Genomic DNA, 13,197 nt, shown 5'->3' with positions numbered 1-13,197 from the left:
CAGGGACGTCTTAGGATTGCTAGCAGTAAGCTAATACAAAAGAGGTTTGAACTGGAGAACTACTGACTACAACGAGCTACCTATATACATATATTGAAGCGGAGACTGAATCTGAATCTGAACTAACTAGCCAATCATTAAATAGAAAAGGGAATCGTACGATGTTCTAAATATAACTACACTATGATGTCATGGAACGTGTGATGGCTGTGCAAGGGTTCTCGAAGGTTCTGGAGTCACGTGACTTAATCGCTTGAGTAAGGAAGTCAAAATCAGGAACGTCGGAAATAGAAGTAGTGGGCGCTAATGGAATAGAGAAGTTCGGGTTAGGGTTTGTGAAAGGTTATAGGTATAGACGCTGACTGAGCGCTAACTGACAGGCGCTTGTGACGGGCGCTTAACGGGTGTCTTACGAGTGTTTAAGAAAGAATAATGATTTGTATTTGGAACTCGTGACATTACCCCCTCTCTAGGATGAGCGTCATCGCGAATGTAGGATGGTCGGATGTTTTTCTCTCTCCACTGTTTGAATGCATCCGTATCCTAAGATAGATCCAAGAATTCGTTTGGATTTAGCAGCCGTGGGATTCTTCTTATGGAATTCCGCAATTAGAATCGGGGAGTTTTTAACGTTTTCTTCTGGCTCCCATGTCGACTCTTCTATCGGATATCCTTCCCATTTTACTCGGTACTTGCACTTTTCCTCGGAATTGTCGGCTATCTAGTACTTCTTCTACGACAAATTCTTCCTGATCGTCAACAATGTCTGGAGGTGGTCGGGTGGGTTGAGAATGAGGGATCATTTGAGATGCATAATATGGAGTAAGTAATTCCACATGGAAAACCGGGTGAATCTTATAGCTCTCTGGCAATTTCAATTTATAGTTCACTTCGCCGGTCTTCTCTAGTATTTCAAAGGGCCCAAGACGACGATCTGACAACTTTTGACTTGGACGACGTTGTTTAATGTTCTTTGCGTCTAGCCAGACCTTGTCTCCCTTTTGATACTGAGGTGCGTCTTTAACTCCTCGGTCATAGAAGCGTTTCATGCGTTCATTAACCATCTTTAGAGTGTTTTCCGCATCATCTCTTGCTTCTTTCATCTGATCTGCTCTCTCATCGGCGGCGGGAATAAGGGAGTTGGAGTTCGGAGATACGGTGAATTCGGGATTATATCCATAGAGGACTTTGAACGGACTGTGACCGGTTACTGTGACTGCATTGTTATGTGAAAACTCTGCTATTGGCAGCCAAGATACCCAATCAGTTCTGTCTGTACGAGGCAAACATGCGCAAGTACTTGTTCAACTTCTTGATTTACACGTTCTGTCTGTCCGTCTGTTCTGGGATGATAGGAGGTCGAAGCAGACCATTTGTTCCTAATCTTTTCGATACTTGTCCCATAAACTTCGAAATGAACTGTGTTCCTCTATCCGAAATCACTTTCTTTGGTGTACCATGATGTTTCCATACGTTCTTTAGAAATAGCTCGGCAATTCCTTTCGAGTCTACATCTTTGGTGGTGGGAATGAAATGTGATTGTTTCGAAAATCGATCAACGACAACGAATATACTGTCACATCCTTCACTCTTCGGCAAGTCCACTATCAGGTCGCATGAGATCGTTTGCCAAGGTCCTTCTGGGACTTCATTTGGCTGTAAAGGTCCCGTTGGTCTACTGGGGAACACTTTCGTTTGTTTGCATCGATCGCAACCGTCTACGTAATCATGGACATACTTCGTCATTGAAGGCCACCAATAGTTTCTGGAAATCAATTCTAAGGTTTTGGCACGTCCAGGGTGTCCAGCCGGTGGAGAGTCGTGAAACAACTCCAATATCTCTCGGCGGATCTCTTTATCGTTTGGAACATATACCAGTCCTCGGAATAACACCAATCCGTCCTCAACATTCCATTCTTCGATTCCTCTGCGCAATTGTACCGGTGCTACTTTTAGCGTTTCTAGCGCTTTCATTACTTCGGGCTCTCGTTCTGTGCTCTTTCTTATCTTCTTCATGAGCGAACTTTCTCCTTCTATGAGAATTTGGCCTCGTTTAGCAGCTTTGATTTTGAAAAATTCCGGTTTTAACAAAATGCGGTCAGAATTATCGTTTTCTACCCCCCCTCTGTGGTCTTCTCTCCGAGATAGACGGTCGGCTTTGTCATTGACTACACCAGGCTTATGTTGGAGCGTAAATTCATACTCCGCCAGGAACAAACTCCATCTGGCTTGCCTTCTTGTCAACTTCTGACTCGTCATAAAGTACTCGAGATTCTTATGATCTGTCCAGATCTCCACATGTTGGGGTTTTCCCTGCACATAGTGCCTCCATTCTTCCAACGCGCGAATGATTGCTAATAACTCTTTATCATGAATGTCGTAATTTCTCTCTGCATCATTCATTGATTTCGAGTAATAAGCCACTGGGTGCCATAGGCCATCTTCCATCAGTTGAGATAGAACTGCTCCTGTTGCGTAATCGGAAGCATCTGTTTCTATTTTCATTTTCTTCTCAACATCTGGCATTACAAGGACGGGAGCTTCTGTAAAACGCTTCTTTAATTCATCGAAGGCGTTTTGCTGTCTCTCTGTCCAATCCCATTTGGCATCTTTTCTCAGCAAATCATTCATTGGTCTGGCAATGTCTGAGAACCCAAGTATAAATCTTCGATAGAAGTTGGCAAAGCCCATGAATGCTTGTATTTCTTTTACGCATTTGGGAACAGGCCATTTCAATACTCCTTCTACCTTGACGGGGTCCATAGACACACTGCCCTTTTCCACAATCAACCCAAGGAACTCGACTTTAGACTGTTCGAAGCTACATTTCTCAGGCTTCAAGAACAGGTCGTTCTCTTTTAATCGTTTGAGTACTTCTCGCACGACTTTCTGGTGTTGCTCTCTACTTCCATTCGTAAAGACCAAGATGTCATCGATATAAACGACCACTGTTTTGCCGTCTATTAAATCTCTGAATATCTCATTCATCATGGTCTGGAAAGTTGCTGGAGAGTTCGTCAACCCAAAATACATTACGGTTGGTTCATGGTGACCAAAAGGCGTTTTGAAAGCTGCCTTCCATTCGTCTCCTTCTTTCATCCGAATATTATTGTACCCCCATCGTACATCCATCTTGGAGTACATCGTAGCACCAGTAAGGGCATCAATCAGGTCTTGAGATCTCGGTAGCGGGTACGCATTTTTAACCGTCTTCTCATTAAGCCTTCTATAGTCCATAACAGGTCTCAGTTTGCCATCCTTTTTGGCCACAAAGAAGAAAGGTGCTGCAACTGGAGATTGTGAATCTCTAATACGTCCTAGTGCAGTCTCGGCTTTTAACCAATCTTTCAAAGTGTCCATCTCTTTGGTGACAAGGGGTACGGTTTCGCAGTTCGGAGGAAGATCATTGTCATCCTTAAGATCCACAGCATGATCCCATTTCTTTCTTTCAGGGAATCGTTTGGACTCTTCTTCTGAGAACACTCCCAGGTAATCGTGAAGCCAGTCTGGAACCATCTCTTCAACAGACTTCTTCTTTTTCGTAGCTTCTTCTGCTACCTTCTGCTCCGTGGCAACCGAGGCTTTATATCTAATCCATCTTTCAGGACTATCCTCGTCTTCTACCTCTTCACAGGTCGCCTTCTTCATTTCCATGTCTTCATCGTCATCCTCTTCTGTGGGAATCAGATCCGGAATCACATCTGTCTGTTTTTGTGCTTTTCTGTTTTCTCTATTTTTTTGTCTTTGTTCTTTTTTCGTAATACATTTAAGCGGACACCTGGATAACGAAAACTGTCCTGCATTCCAGTCTATTTCTGGATTATGATATCTTAACCAGTCAATGCCGATAATAACATCATCGTTTCCTAAGTCTGTAATCATGAAGGCTGCTTTGTCTTCTACATGATCACCGATCTTTAGACTTAGTTCGGCGAAATGAGTCATTGATCCAGCGGCATTTAAAGAACCATCTATGTTCTTTACCGGAATAGGCCTTAATAATTTACGGCATATTACATCATTCTTCTTCACAAACTTCTCGTTGATAAATAATGTTGATGCACCGCAGTCCACAAGTGCTTTCACGTCTGCTTGTCGATTCTTTCCTTTCAGGGTAATCGGAATGTAAAAATGCTCTGATTTCGATCGCAAATATACTTCTGTTACATCCGAGAACGTAGATAAGATGGAGAAACGATTGTTCGGGTCCAAGTCCGCAGACTCTAACTCAGACCTCTCTAAAAACCCTTATCTCCTTTGGCTTTGACATAGTCCTTAAACCATTGGGGCATCGAGTCTTCCTTTGGCACTTCAGTAGCCTTCACTTGCGCTTTTGGAGCGCCCTTTGCAGTTTCTTGCCATATGGCCTTCTTCGCCACAACGGTAGCAGTTGAAAGAACCAGTCTTTCCTTGAGGTTTGGGAGCTCCTCTCTGCTTGTTGGCGTCGACGTCCATGGCGTTACTGTCTCTGGGACCAGCCCTTGGTTCGAAGTTTCTCGCGGCCCTGTTAGGGGTCCAGAAAGAAGTCTTCTTCTTCTCCGCATCTAACTCCTCGAAGTTTCGTCCTATTTGGATCGCATGCTCTATCAATTTCTGCATGTTGTCCTTGTCCTTGTAGGCGATGTGAGCGAGTTGTAATTTGACGCGATCTTGCAATCCTGCCCTATACTTTCTGGCGTAGATCGTAGTCGGAGAATCTTGTGTGTGCAGCTTTTTGTTTGAAAGTAGCTGTGTACTCTGGGACGGAAGAAGGATCCCTTGTCTTAAGGAAGTCTAATTCCCGAACTGCCTTGCCTTCAAGGTCTTCTTGTGCCCACATGGCGGTGAAGTCTTCATCTAACTTCTTCATGGTGAGAGTTCCATCAGCATGTTCTTCAATGTAGGACTGCGCCCATTTAGCAGCAGATCCTTTCATGAACGAAAGCATGACTGAGATTCTTTGCCTTTCCGTGATGCTGGGCCATTGCGTCATATAGAGCGCTATCTGGGTTGCCCACATCTTGGCATCGATGGAATCTTTGTCACCTGTGAATTCCGTGGGTTTAGCCATCTTGATTGAGGCTGTGGTAGAAGCGGCGGATGATCCGAGGGATGGGGAAGCGGTGAGTTTGTCGATCTCGGCCTTGTTGCATCTGAATTCCGTAGAGCTAGATCTTCGTTTCTTGTTGATAGCTCGTCATTCTTGTTTTGCAACGCCGTGACTTGACTTTGCCACAGTGCATTGTTTGCGGCGATCTGTTCTTGTACATATTGTACAAACTCCTCGCTGCTACTCGGCATTCTTGGTGCGGTTGGTTCAGACATAGTACCAGTTGTTTTCTGGAACCCGATTTACTGATGTCTGTGAAGAGCTAGTCGTAACGGCTCTTCCGAAAGGGAAAGATGATGAAAAGGGAAGATGGGAAAGGATACGTAATCTGGAAAACTGAAGCGGTCCCCGATATCTGATCGGATCTACCTCGTACTTCAGGGTCAAAGGGTCCTGGTAAAACCCAACTGACTCTTCCCTAGATACTGACTAAAAAGATGTGTACGTAACAACTATACTCGCCAAGTGGGAAAACTAGAACGCCAAGGTGCTCTTCCAGCCGAAGCTTACAAGCGACCGAGTCTGGACTAGGAAATTCCGCTAAATACTCGGGTAGAGTAGCCTACGTATCGTACGAAGAAAGGTGATAGGTAAAAAGGAAATTATAGTAACGTTGAGCAGGCAGGGTCTTGGGCCAGCACTCAAAGTTGTAGTGACACGCCTAATGTCGTGAACACCTCCGTATACTGGCGGCTGCAATGTAAGGCAGGGCCTGGTATAGGACTACTAACTACGAAACGGATAGGTATGAATGCGCTCAAGCGAGCAAAGGGGAGAGTGATGAAATCAAGGGTCACAGCTGTTTAAGCCGGGCAATGTGAAACGTGTAACGGTTCTGTTTGAATGAGGATCGCGGCGATTCGCAAGATGCTCAGATCAAAGAGAAAAAGTAGTGCAAGCGGTAATGCGTGGAGTCGGAGTCCCCTATAGTTCAAACCTAATGTCACAACCCTTTAAACGAATTAACGCTGGGGCAGAGACTAGGACTCAAACAAAGGTTATCTAACAAAGAAGAGAGGATAGCAGGGACGTCTTAGGATTGCTAGCAGTAAGCTAATACAAAAGAGGTTTGAACTGAAGAACTACTGACTACAACTGAGCTACCTATATACATATATTGAAGCGGAGACTGAATCTGAATCTGAACTAACTAACCAATCATTAAATAGAAAAGGGAATCGTACGATGTTCTAAATATAACTACACTATGATGTCATGGAACGTGTGATGGCTGTGCAAGGGTTCTCGAAGGTTCTGGAGTCACGTGACTTAATCGCTTGAGTAAGGAAGTCAAAATCAGGAACGTCGGAAATAGAAGTAGTGGGCGCTAATGGAATAGAGAAGTTCGGGTTAGGGTTTGTAAAGGTTATAGGTATAGACGCTGACTGAGCGCTAATGACAGGCGCTTGTGACGGGCGCTTAACGGGTGTCTTACGAGTGTTTAAGAAAGAATAATGATTTGTATTTGGAACTCGTGACAGAGGCCATCCATGGGGGCTCCCATGAGTATGTGGACGAGCCACAGCATTTTGGTTCCTCTTTGCCGTTGTCTCTATTCAATTGATTTCAGTATCAATATTCTATGACCGCAGTACGGACCACATACCCCAACCAAAACACGGCAACCCCATAGATCCTGCTCAACTGAGTACGCACCTTGATGAAAACCTTGACGATGTGAACATGACCATGATGGTAGTAAACGAACAAGCTGATCTAGCGGATCTGCCAGTGTAGTTTCTTTCTTTGGATGACTGTTTCTTTAGACGACCCTTTCTGTTGATGACATATTTCTTTTCACTATTTCACGACTATACATACGACTGGCAGGGTACATAGATGTATTTTTTCATTTCATGATTTGGGCTACCATTAAAGGTAGGGTAAACTTCATACAGTATTAATTCTGCTATATCCTTTACGCATCTGACCATGGGTATTTCAGTAGACTGTATTGCATATATGATCAAGAGACATACAATTGATGTACGCCACAGATAGGATTTGACGCCGAACTTGAAAAGGGTAGTCTCGTCGTGAGAGTTGTGGTGGAATGTCATTTACATACTAAAATAGGAAAGATCGGAGAAAATGTACTGTATTCTGTTTGAGGAAAGTGCTCCCAGTCGCCTTACACTGTATTAGTATTACCCAGCACATCTCCTCGTCGCTGCTGTGTAAGGCGACTGGTCACGAGTCTAGCAGTTGTGTTTGATACCGATATTAATATTCCTCAGAGACTAGAGTCCAGACTCAGGTTGAAGACATTATCACGCACGTGATCGCGTTGCCGTTACCCAAACCGCACAAACGCGTCCGTGCTTGTCATAAACGTATCCCCAACGATGAGTTATGATTATAGCTTCGGTATGAACTGAAGCAAGATTCAACGCAGATCACTTATATTCTCTAGGCACCGAGGAAGATTGTTCACTTGTACCCCCAGGTACCCTTCAAAATCTCGCGGCAGAAAAGGAAGCTGAGAAGGCGGCAAACTGTGCTAGGTTCGTCAGTTATGTGTTCGGCTCTTATCGTATCCTCTCACATGTTATGCAGAATCTTGACAGAAAGTAGGTTTCCGGTCAATGACATTGCATGGTGCCACTGAGGCGACCAATGATCAGCTTTCGGTCATGCAGCGTACAAGGGGAAGCAAAAGGAAATTGTCGAGGCCGCTATTCACGGTGAGTCATGGCATAATTGTGTTAAAGCAATTAATCATCTGCCATACAGGATTGGATGTCTTTGTATTAGCACCGACGGGAATGGGCAAGGTATTTGCAAATGACTCGGAATATCAACAGATCGTCCATTACATCTTACAATCTACAGAGCCTGTGCTTTCAGATTCCAGCAGTCGCAGATAATGTATGCTTTTAAAACCACTGCTTGACAGGAGCTGACTTCGTCATAGTTCGGCATCTCCATCGTAGTTTCGCCATTATTGGGTCTGTCAAACCTGCCAATTGAGGTTGGTTTAATGAACTGACCCATTACTCCAGCCTTGATGAAAAACCGTATGTTGCGTTCCTGTTTGTCTTTCCATCTGACGCTGGACCGGATTGTACAGAAGTGTCGAGTTTGCGCCGCAAAGGACTCCCGGCGGTCTCTTGGACATCGGACACACCGAAGGGTGAACGAGACCAGGTATTGCTACTGCTCTTGTATATTCTGAGTTTACTGAGTTGCGTTCCATAGATCGTTGAAGACCTCGAATCAGGGAAACCACAAACTCGTCTTCTATATAGTGAGTTTGCTTAACGCGAGAGAGCATATGCAACGGGAGCTGATCAGAATTTCGAGCAGCCACACCTGAAAAACTGTGTACGCGTGAAATGACACGTCTTCTTGAAATCGTTTATGCCGAAGGCGAACTCAACAGACTGGTTGTGGATGAGGTGGGCACTGTCTGCGGACAGCGTGAAAACCGCTCATTCATTCATTCACAGGCTCACTGCATCTCTGTGGGCATCGTAGCACTTCTCACTTTCAGAACTTACTAACAATAATCGTCTCCGCAGGAGTGGGGCCACGACTTCCGTGAGGAATATCGCAAGTTGGGTTCTTTCCGGGAACGATTCCACGGAGTACCTATTATGGCCCTCACAGCAACTGCTACCATGAGGTATGTCCGTCAGATTGAATGCATTATCCCCTGCTTGATTAGGACCTTGCCGTTCGGTACTTGCGTTATTATGGCTCTAGTGTTCAAACAGATATTATACGCAACCTCAGGATGTCCGAAGAAAGACTGTTTACCGCTTCACACCCCTTTAATCGCGCCAACTTATTCTATGACATCAAATACACTGCGGCGCTTGACTCCCTATCTCGTATGTCAGCCGTATACGATTTCGTAATGACCCTACACCGTCGTCGGGCCCGGCCGAGCTCTGGGATCATCTACTGTCGTACCCGCGCGGCGTGTGATGAACTATCGGCCTTTCTAAGGGGAAAAGGAATCAGCGCCAGGCCATATCATCGCGGAATTAAGTGCGTATGAGGCGATTCTAAAGCGAGGTCCCTGATGCGATTATGCTTGTAAAGATCTCACATGCTTGATAAGACGTTGAGCGAATGGGAAGCGGGTGGAAATGGTGATGGTGGTGTTGACGTGGTGTGTTCTCTCTGTTTTGTCAATCGTCTCTTCTAAAATGTTGCTTAGGTGTGCGCAACCATCGCTTTCGGAATGGGGATTGATAAAAGTGATGTTCGGTCAGCCCTCTCTACTTGAGAGTCTGCGTGATACTGACGCTGATAACTAAGTTATATTATTCACTACGATCTTCCGAAAAGCTTCGAAGGTGCGTGTCGTTCATAAAATACTGTGCGGAGTATCATTAACCCGCAGCATATATCATGCTCAGGGTATTATCAAGAGACAGGTATAGCAGTACTATCTTAGTTCACCCATCTTATTTTAACGAGTTTTCCAAACAGGACGAGCAGGCCGCGATGGCTGCGTGAGTTTGTCTTTCGTGTAACTTTCTCTTGCTGATTATTTTCCTCTAGCCATCAAAATGCGTCCTCTATTACTGTAAGGTCATCATTGTTCGCTAACGGACACAACTGATACTCGAATACAACTTATAGCTCGTGAAGATGCCTTCCGCCTCCGCAAGCTAGTTTCTGATAGCCATGCTAAGAGACAACACGCAGCAAGCACCATGTACGGTCCGCAACCCAGTCAAAGATCTATTGACAGCTTCAGTGCAGTAAGTGACTTTTCTTTGCTGGCGTCAAAAAACTCATGAGATCCAGTTGATTAACTATGCGGAAAACGCAACTATGTGTCGACACGTGGTTGGTCTTATCCTTATCACTAGATTGGCTCGATCTAATCTGAATCAATTCAAGTCTATCTGCAAGTATTTTGGTGAAAAAATCGATACGAGCGACAAGGAGGTCGTCAAGAGCTACTGTGATAATATGTGTGATGTGCGTCTTCAGAGTTCCTTCTTCAGTGCAAACCGTGATAGAGTGCACCCTAGGTATGCAAATACCCTGATAAAGCCCTGCGCAGAAAACAGAATCTCTCATCAGAGGACCGCGTTGCCGCACTATCGCACTCGCGTTCCTTCAACGCGGATGCGTTCGAAGACGAAGCCGATGGTTCATGTCCAGCGCCTCAAAAGCCTCCTCCTGGTCAGTACAATCCTGGACAGGCGAGAAGTGTTGGGTTGAGAAGGCCCAACGCCTGTCCAGCAGGTCCGTCCATGAAGAAGGCAAAGCTAGAGGCACTGCCGCCTGCATTGAGTGAGCAATACGCGTTCCAATGTTGAATTCGAGTCCATCTGACACCATGATAGTCACGAAGCCTTATAGTTCTGTCGATACCTTAAGGAAGCCATTCAAAACACCATTTAGGGTGCCGTTCAAACAACCTCCTCAAGAAGCGCGTGCTATAGAGTCTTCGGATGCTCAGCAAACCACCCAAAAAGGTGAAGAACAAAATCACGGCAATGACGAGATTGAAGTCGTCGAGGTTTGCTTTAATTCTGCTCGACATCCGGGAGACGAGCTGCTGCAAGACGATGTCCTGGAAGAGGAACCTATGGACTTTGGGCAAGGTAGTGGTGTTTCCCTCGATGATGGTATGTCCGAACGTGAGCACATGAAGAAGCTTTAAATAACACTATCTTTCAGAACCTCAGATAGACCTGCCCGAGATTGATATTGAACTGGAAGCGATGATCTCCAAGAAAATACCCGTAAGTCGAAATCCTGCATAGCGCACTAAAATGATGAACGATATCGCTTAGGAACGAGCAAGGAAAGAAGTCTTCCGCACTATTAGACAGGCTTTACACAGAATTCTCCGCTGGGACGATAGCGATGAAGGGTTGTGGGTCAATCTGAGCAACGCTCCGTCCAATGCCGAAGCAAGGTACCTCTCATGTATTCACAAAGTGCCCATCCTGACGATTATCACCGACCTAGACATCTACTCTTGGCAGAAGCCGCTAAGCACATAGAGTACTCTGTGCACACAATGTCTGCCACGGAGTCTGGTTACAACCAGAGAGCAACGGCAAAATTGCATGTGGTCAAGCTCATGGAGCACAGGGAAAGCCTTTGGCCGATCGACGCGGCTCATTATGATGATGATGAAGAGGAAGCTATTGAGATGATAGGATTGTTGAGGAACATCTGCAGTGGCTGGAGAAAGGCTGGTAAAAGAAAAGCCCCGTGATCTTTATCTCTCGCCTGTATGGGCTTGGAGAACACGCGATGATTCCACAGTGATAAAACAGAGATCGTACCATACCCGTAGTTTCCTCGATCTAGCAAGGCCTGGTATAGAGTCGATCTTCACAAGTAGTCGCCTCACATTCAGCGCCGGCAGGCCCACTTCCCCAACGCCCAGCGTTGAAATGGAAAGATAAACCAGACTTAATAACCGGTCGTCGCATTAGAATCTTTTCGCTCAAGCTGTGATACTGCGTAGGGTAGCTGTATCCAAGTGATGTCAATGAACACAGAGACTCCGTGTAACAAATGTGAGCTAGTACCGGGTTAACACATGTGGAAAATGCCAGGCTGCACTTTTCTGCGCGGTAACTCTCCGCCGGACTCAACACGTCGATTTTCGAATAAAAATAAAAATGGTAGATGTTGTACTTTCGATGTCAGGCTATCGAACTGCCAAAGAACCAATTTTTATGTTTGTGAATATTGTGGAGTAATAGACGTTTCCCCAAAAATGCACAAACTCTAGTGGACATCTAGGATACTAGGATTGTTAATTAAAACCTTGTTGAATTTCAAACGACACCCGGTATCACACCTTCCGAAAGTTCTAACATATATAAGTATGTATGTCGATCCGTATCCTCTTTCCCCCCTTTCGCAATAATGTCCTCGTGGACCCCAGTTTGTCATGTGCGCTGGAGGTGTCAGAAGAGACTCCTATTGAAGATGTCATCTTCCAGTTGCATCAGCAACTGACCACCGCATACAACGAGCTCATCAAGCCTTTTTCCTCGAACAAATTAGGACCACTTGATCTTCTCATAGCTAGTTGACGGGGACATGGATCGACAAAAACCCGTCTCAACACTCTTAATCCCGCAATCGGGCAAACCCCTCACCATGCATTTCAGCATTCCGCAAAGTCATACATTCCGCGTGGTTTTCAACAAGAACGAGGAAAATTTGGCGCAGTTGGAGGAAAACAAGGTGCAGACATTGTCAAAGTCTTCTCGACGCAAACGAAAAAAAGGTACCTAGTAGTTTCAATATCACGAGTCGCTTATGTACTCAACAATATGAATCGGTTCAGTGGCGAGCGGGTCAGCGGTCGACAATAATGCCTCGCTGCTCAAGGAGATGGATCGCATGCTCGATGAACTTACGGGCCAGATAAATGACCGTAAAGCTTCAATGACTAAACAGGTATGCATTAGTAGTAATTTGTGGGGCAATTAAACGAGCATCTTGAAGCTGACGAGATAACAGAACAACGAGCAAGCCAAGCGGATCAAAGACCTTGCAGAATTATTGGCTGCAAATGCAGAACTATCGGCTTCAGTCCAAAAGATGAACGCCACCCTGCAGCACGTAAGTGCTCAATTTCAATGCCATGTACTAGTTCCTACTGATTTTTATTCCAGCATTCCACCATGCTGGATGCTCTGCATCGTCGGGTCATACTCGATGACGCACGTGCGCTCATAGCCGATCGCTACGGTTTTCCCGTAAATGAACTTTGGTCGGCGCAGGAAGGGGTGGAATCTCTTGTATATTCACCTGCGGGTGACATAATCGCATCAGGCGGGTTCAATACAATTTGCATCTGGAATGCGAAGACCGGCGAGCCTGTCGTTGCCCCCACCAAAGACCTGTGATATCTCGCACACCGTCGTTTCAACTTGACCGCCGTCAGTGTGGTTCCGCGCATGATTCACTCAGCGCAAGAAAGGAAGGGATTATCCTCCCGACCATGCGCAGAGCCCACCGTTTTATGATCGCACTCTCCCCACCCACATAGATAAGCACAGATAGTCGAGACCTCTGGGAACAACTAATGCAGGGCCCAGGCTGGAGGCAAAAATCTCACGTTCGGTTTCCTGCATTCCAGCACTCCACCTGTAACATACTTACTGATG

General features: G+C 45.5%; 2 protein-coding genes across 2 annotated transcripts; both read left to right on the top strand.

Annotated features, from left to right (window-relative positions):
* The first annotated feature begins 7,228 nt into the window (after positions 1-7,228).
* On the top strand, positions 7,229-11,444 carry DFJ58DRAFT_67668 (P-loop containing nucleoside triphosphate hydrolase protein). The gene is made up of 28 exons (XM_041383124.1): positions 7,229-7,456; positions 7,503-7,593; positions 7,646-7,659; positions 7,714-7,773; positions 7,823-7,863; positions 7,922-7,957; positions 8,004-8,037; positions 8,092-8,106; positions 8,160-8,236; positions 8,288-8,336; positions 8,396-8,487; positions 8,539-8,553; positions 8,611-8,714; positions 8,795-9,082; positions 9,137-9,206; positions 9,255-9,304; positions 9,356-9,393; positions 9,457-9,474; positions 9,530-9,552; positions 9,602-9,626; positions 9,683-9,804; positions 9,851-9,892; positions 9,947-10,027; positions 10,081-10,345; positions 10,399-10,683; positions 10,736-10,800; positions 10,852-10,976; positions 11,030-11,444. Exons 1-28 carry the CDS (start codon positions 7,435-7,437, stop codon positions 11,280-11,282), a joined length of 2,400 nt encoding a protein of 799 aa, XP_041239661.1. The 5' UTR covers positions 7,229-7,434; the 3' UTR covers positions 11,283-11,444.
* Positions 11,445-11,851: 407 nt separating this feature from the next.
* On the top strand, positions 11,852-12,970 carry DFJ58DRAFT_807252 (uncharacterized protein). Its single transcript, XM_041391231.1, has 5 exons — positions 11,852-12,109; positions 12,233-12,311; positions 12,379-12,484; positions 12,548-12,649; positions 12,703-12,970. The coding sequence occupies exons 1-5, from the start codon at positions 11,908-11,910 to the stop codon at positions 12,934-12,936; spliced, it is 723 nt and encodes a 240-aa protein (XP_041239660.1). The 5' UTR covers positions 11,852-11,907; the 3' UTR covers positions 12,937-12,970.
* The last annotated feature ends 227 nt before the right edge of the window (positions 12,971-13,197 follow it).

Source organism: Suillus subalutaceus, assembly GCF_016647625.1.
Source record: "Suillus subalutaceus strain FC151 chromosome Unknown DFJ58scaffold_121, whole genome shotgun sequence".
Classification (NCBI taxonomy): Eukaryota; Fungi; Basidiomycota; class Agaricomycetes; order Boletales; family Suillaceae; genus Suillus; species Suillus subalutaceus.
Note: the sequence above shows the minus strand (reverse complement) of the source record. Positions and strands in the feature narration are given on the sequence as shown.

Coding starts and splice junctions, on each gene's coding strand:
- DFJ58DRAFT_67668 (XM_041383124.1), top strand. CDS start 7,435: ATGAGTTATGATTATAGCTTCG. Junction 8,715..8,794: donor ACAGCAACTGCTACCATGAG/GTATGTCCGTCA, acceptor TTATGGCTCTAG/TGTTCAAACAGATATTATAC. Junction 9,305..9,355: donor ATTGATAAAAGTGATGTTCG/GTCAGCCCTCTC, acceptor CTGATAACTAAG/TTATATTATTCACTACGATC.
- DFJ58DRAFT_807252 (XM_041391231.1), top strand. CDS start 11,908: ATGTCGATCCGTATCCTCTTTCCCCCCTTTCGCAATAATGTCCTCGTG. Junction 12,312..12,378: donor TCGACGCAAACGAAAAAAAG/GTACCTAGTAGT, acceptor TTCAGTGGCGAG/CGGGTCAGCGGTCGACAATA. Junction 12,650..12,702: donor TGAACGCCACCCTGCAGCAC/GTAAGTGCTCAA, acceptor TTTTTATTCCAG/CATTCCACCATGCTGGATGC.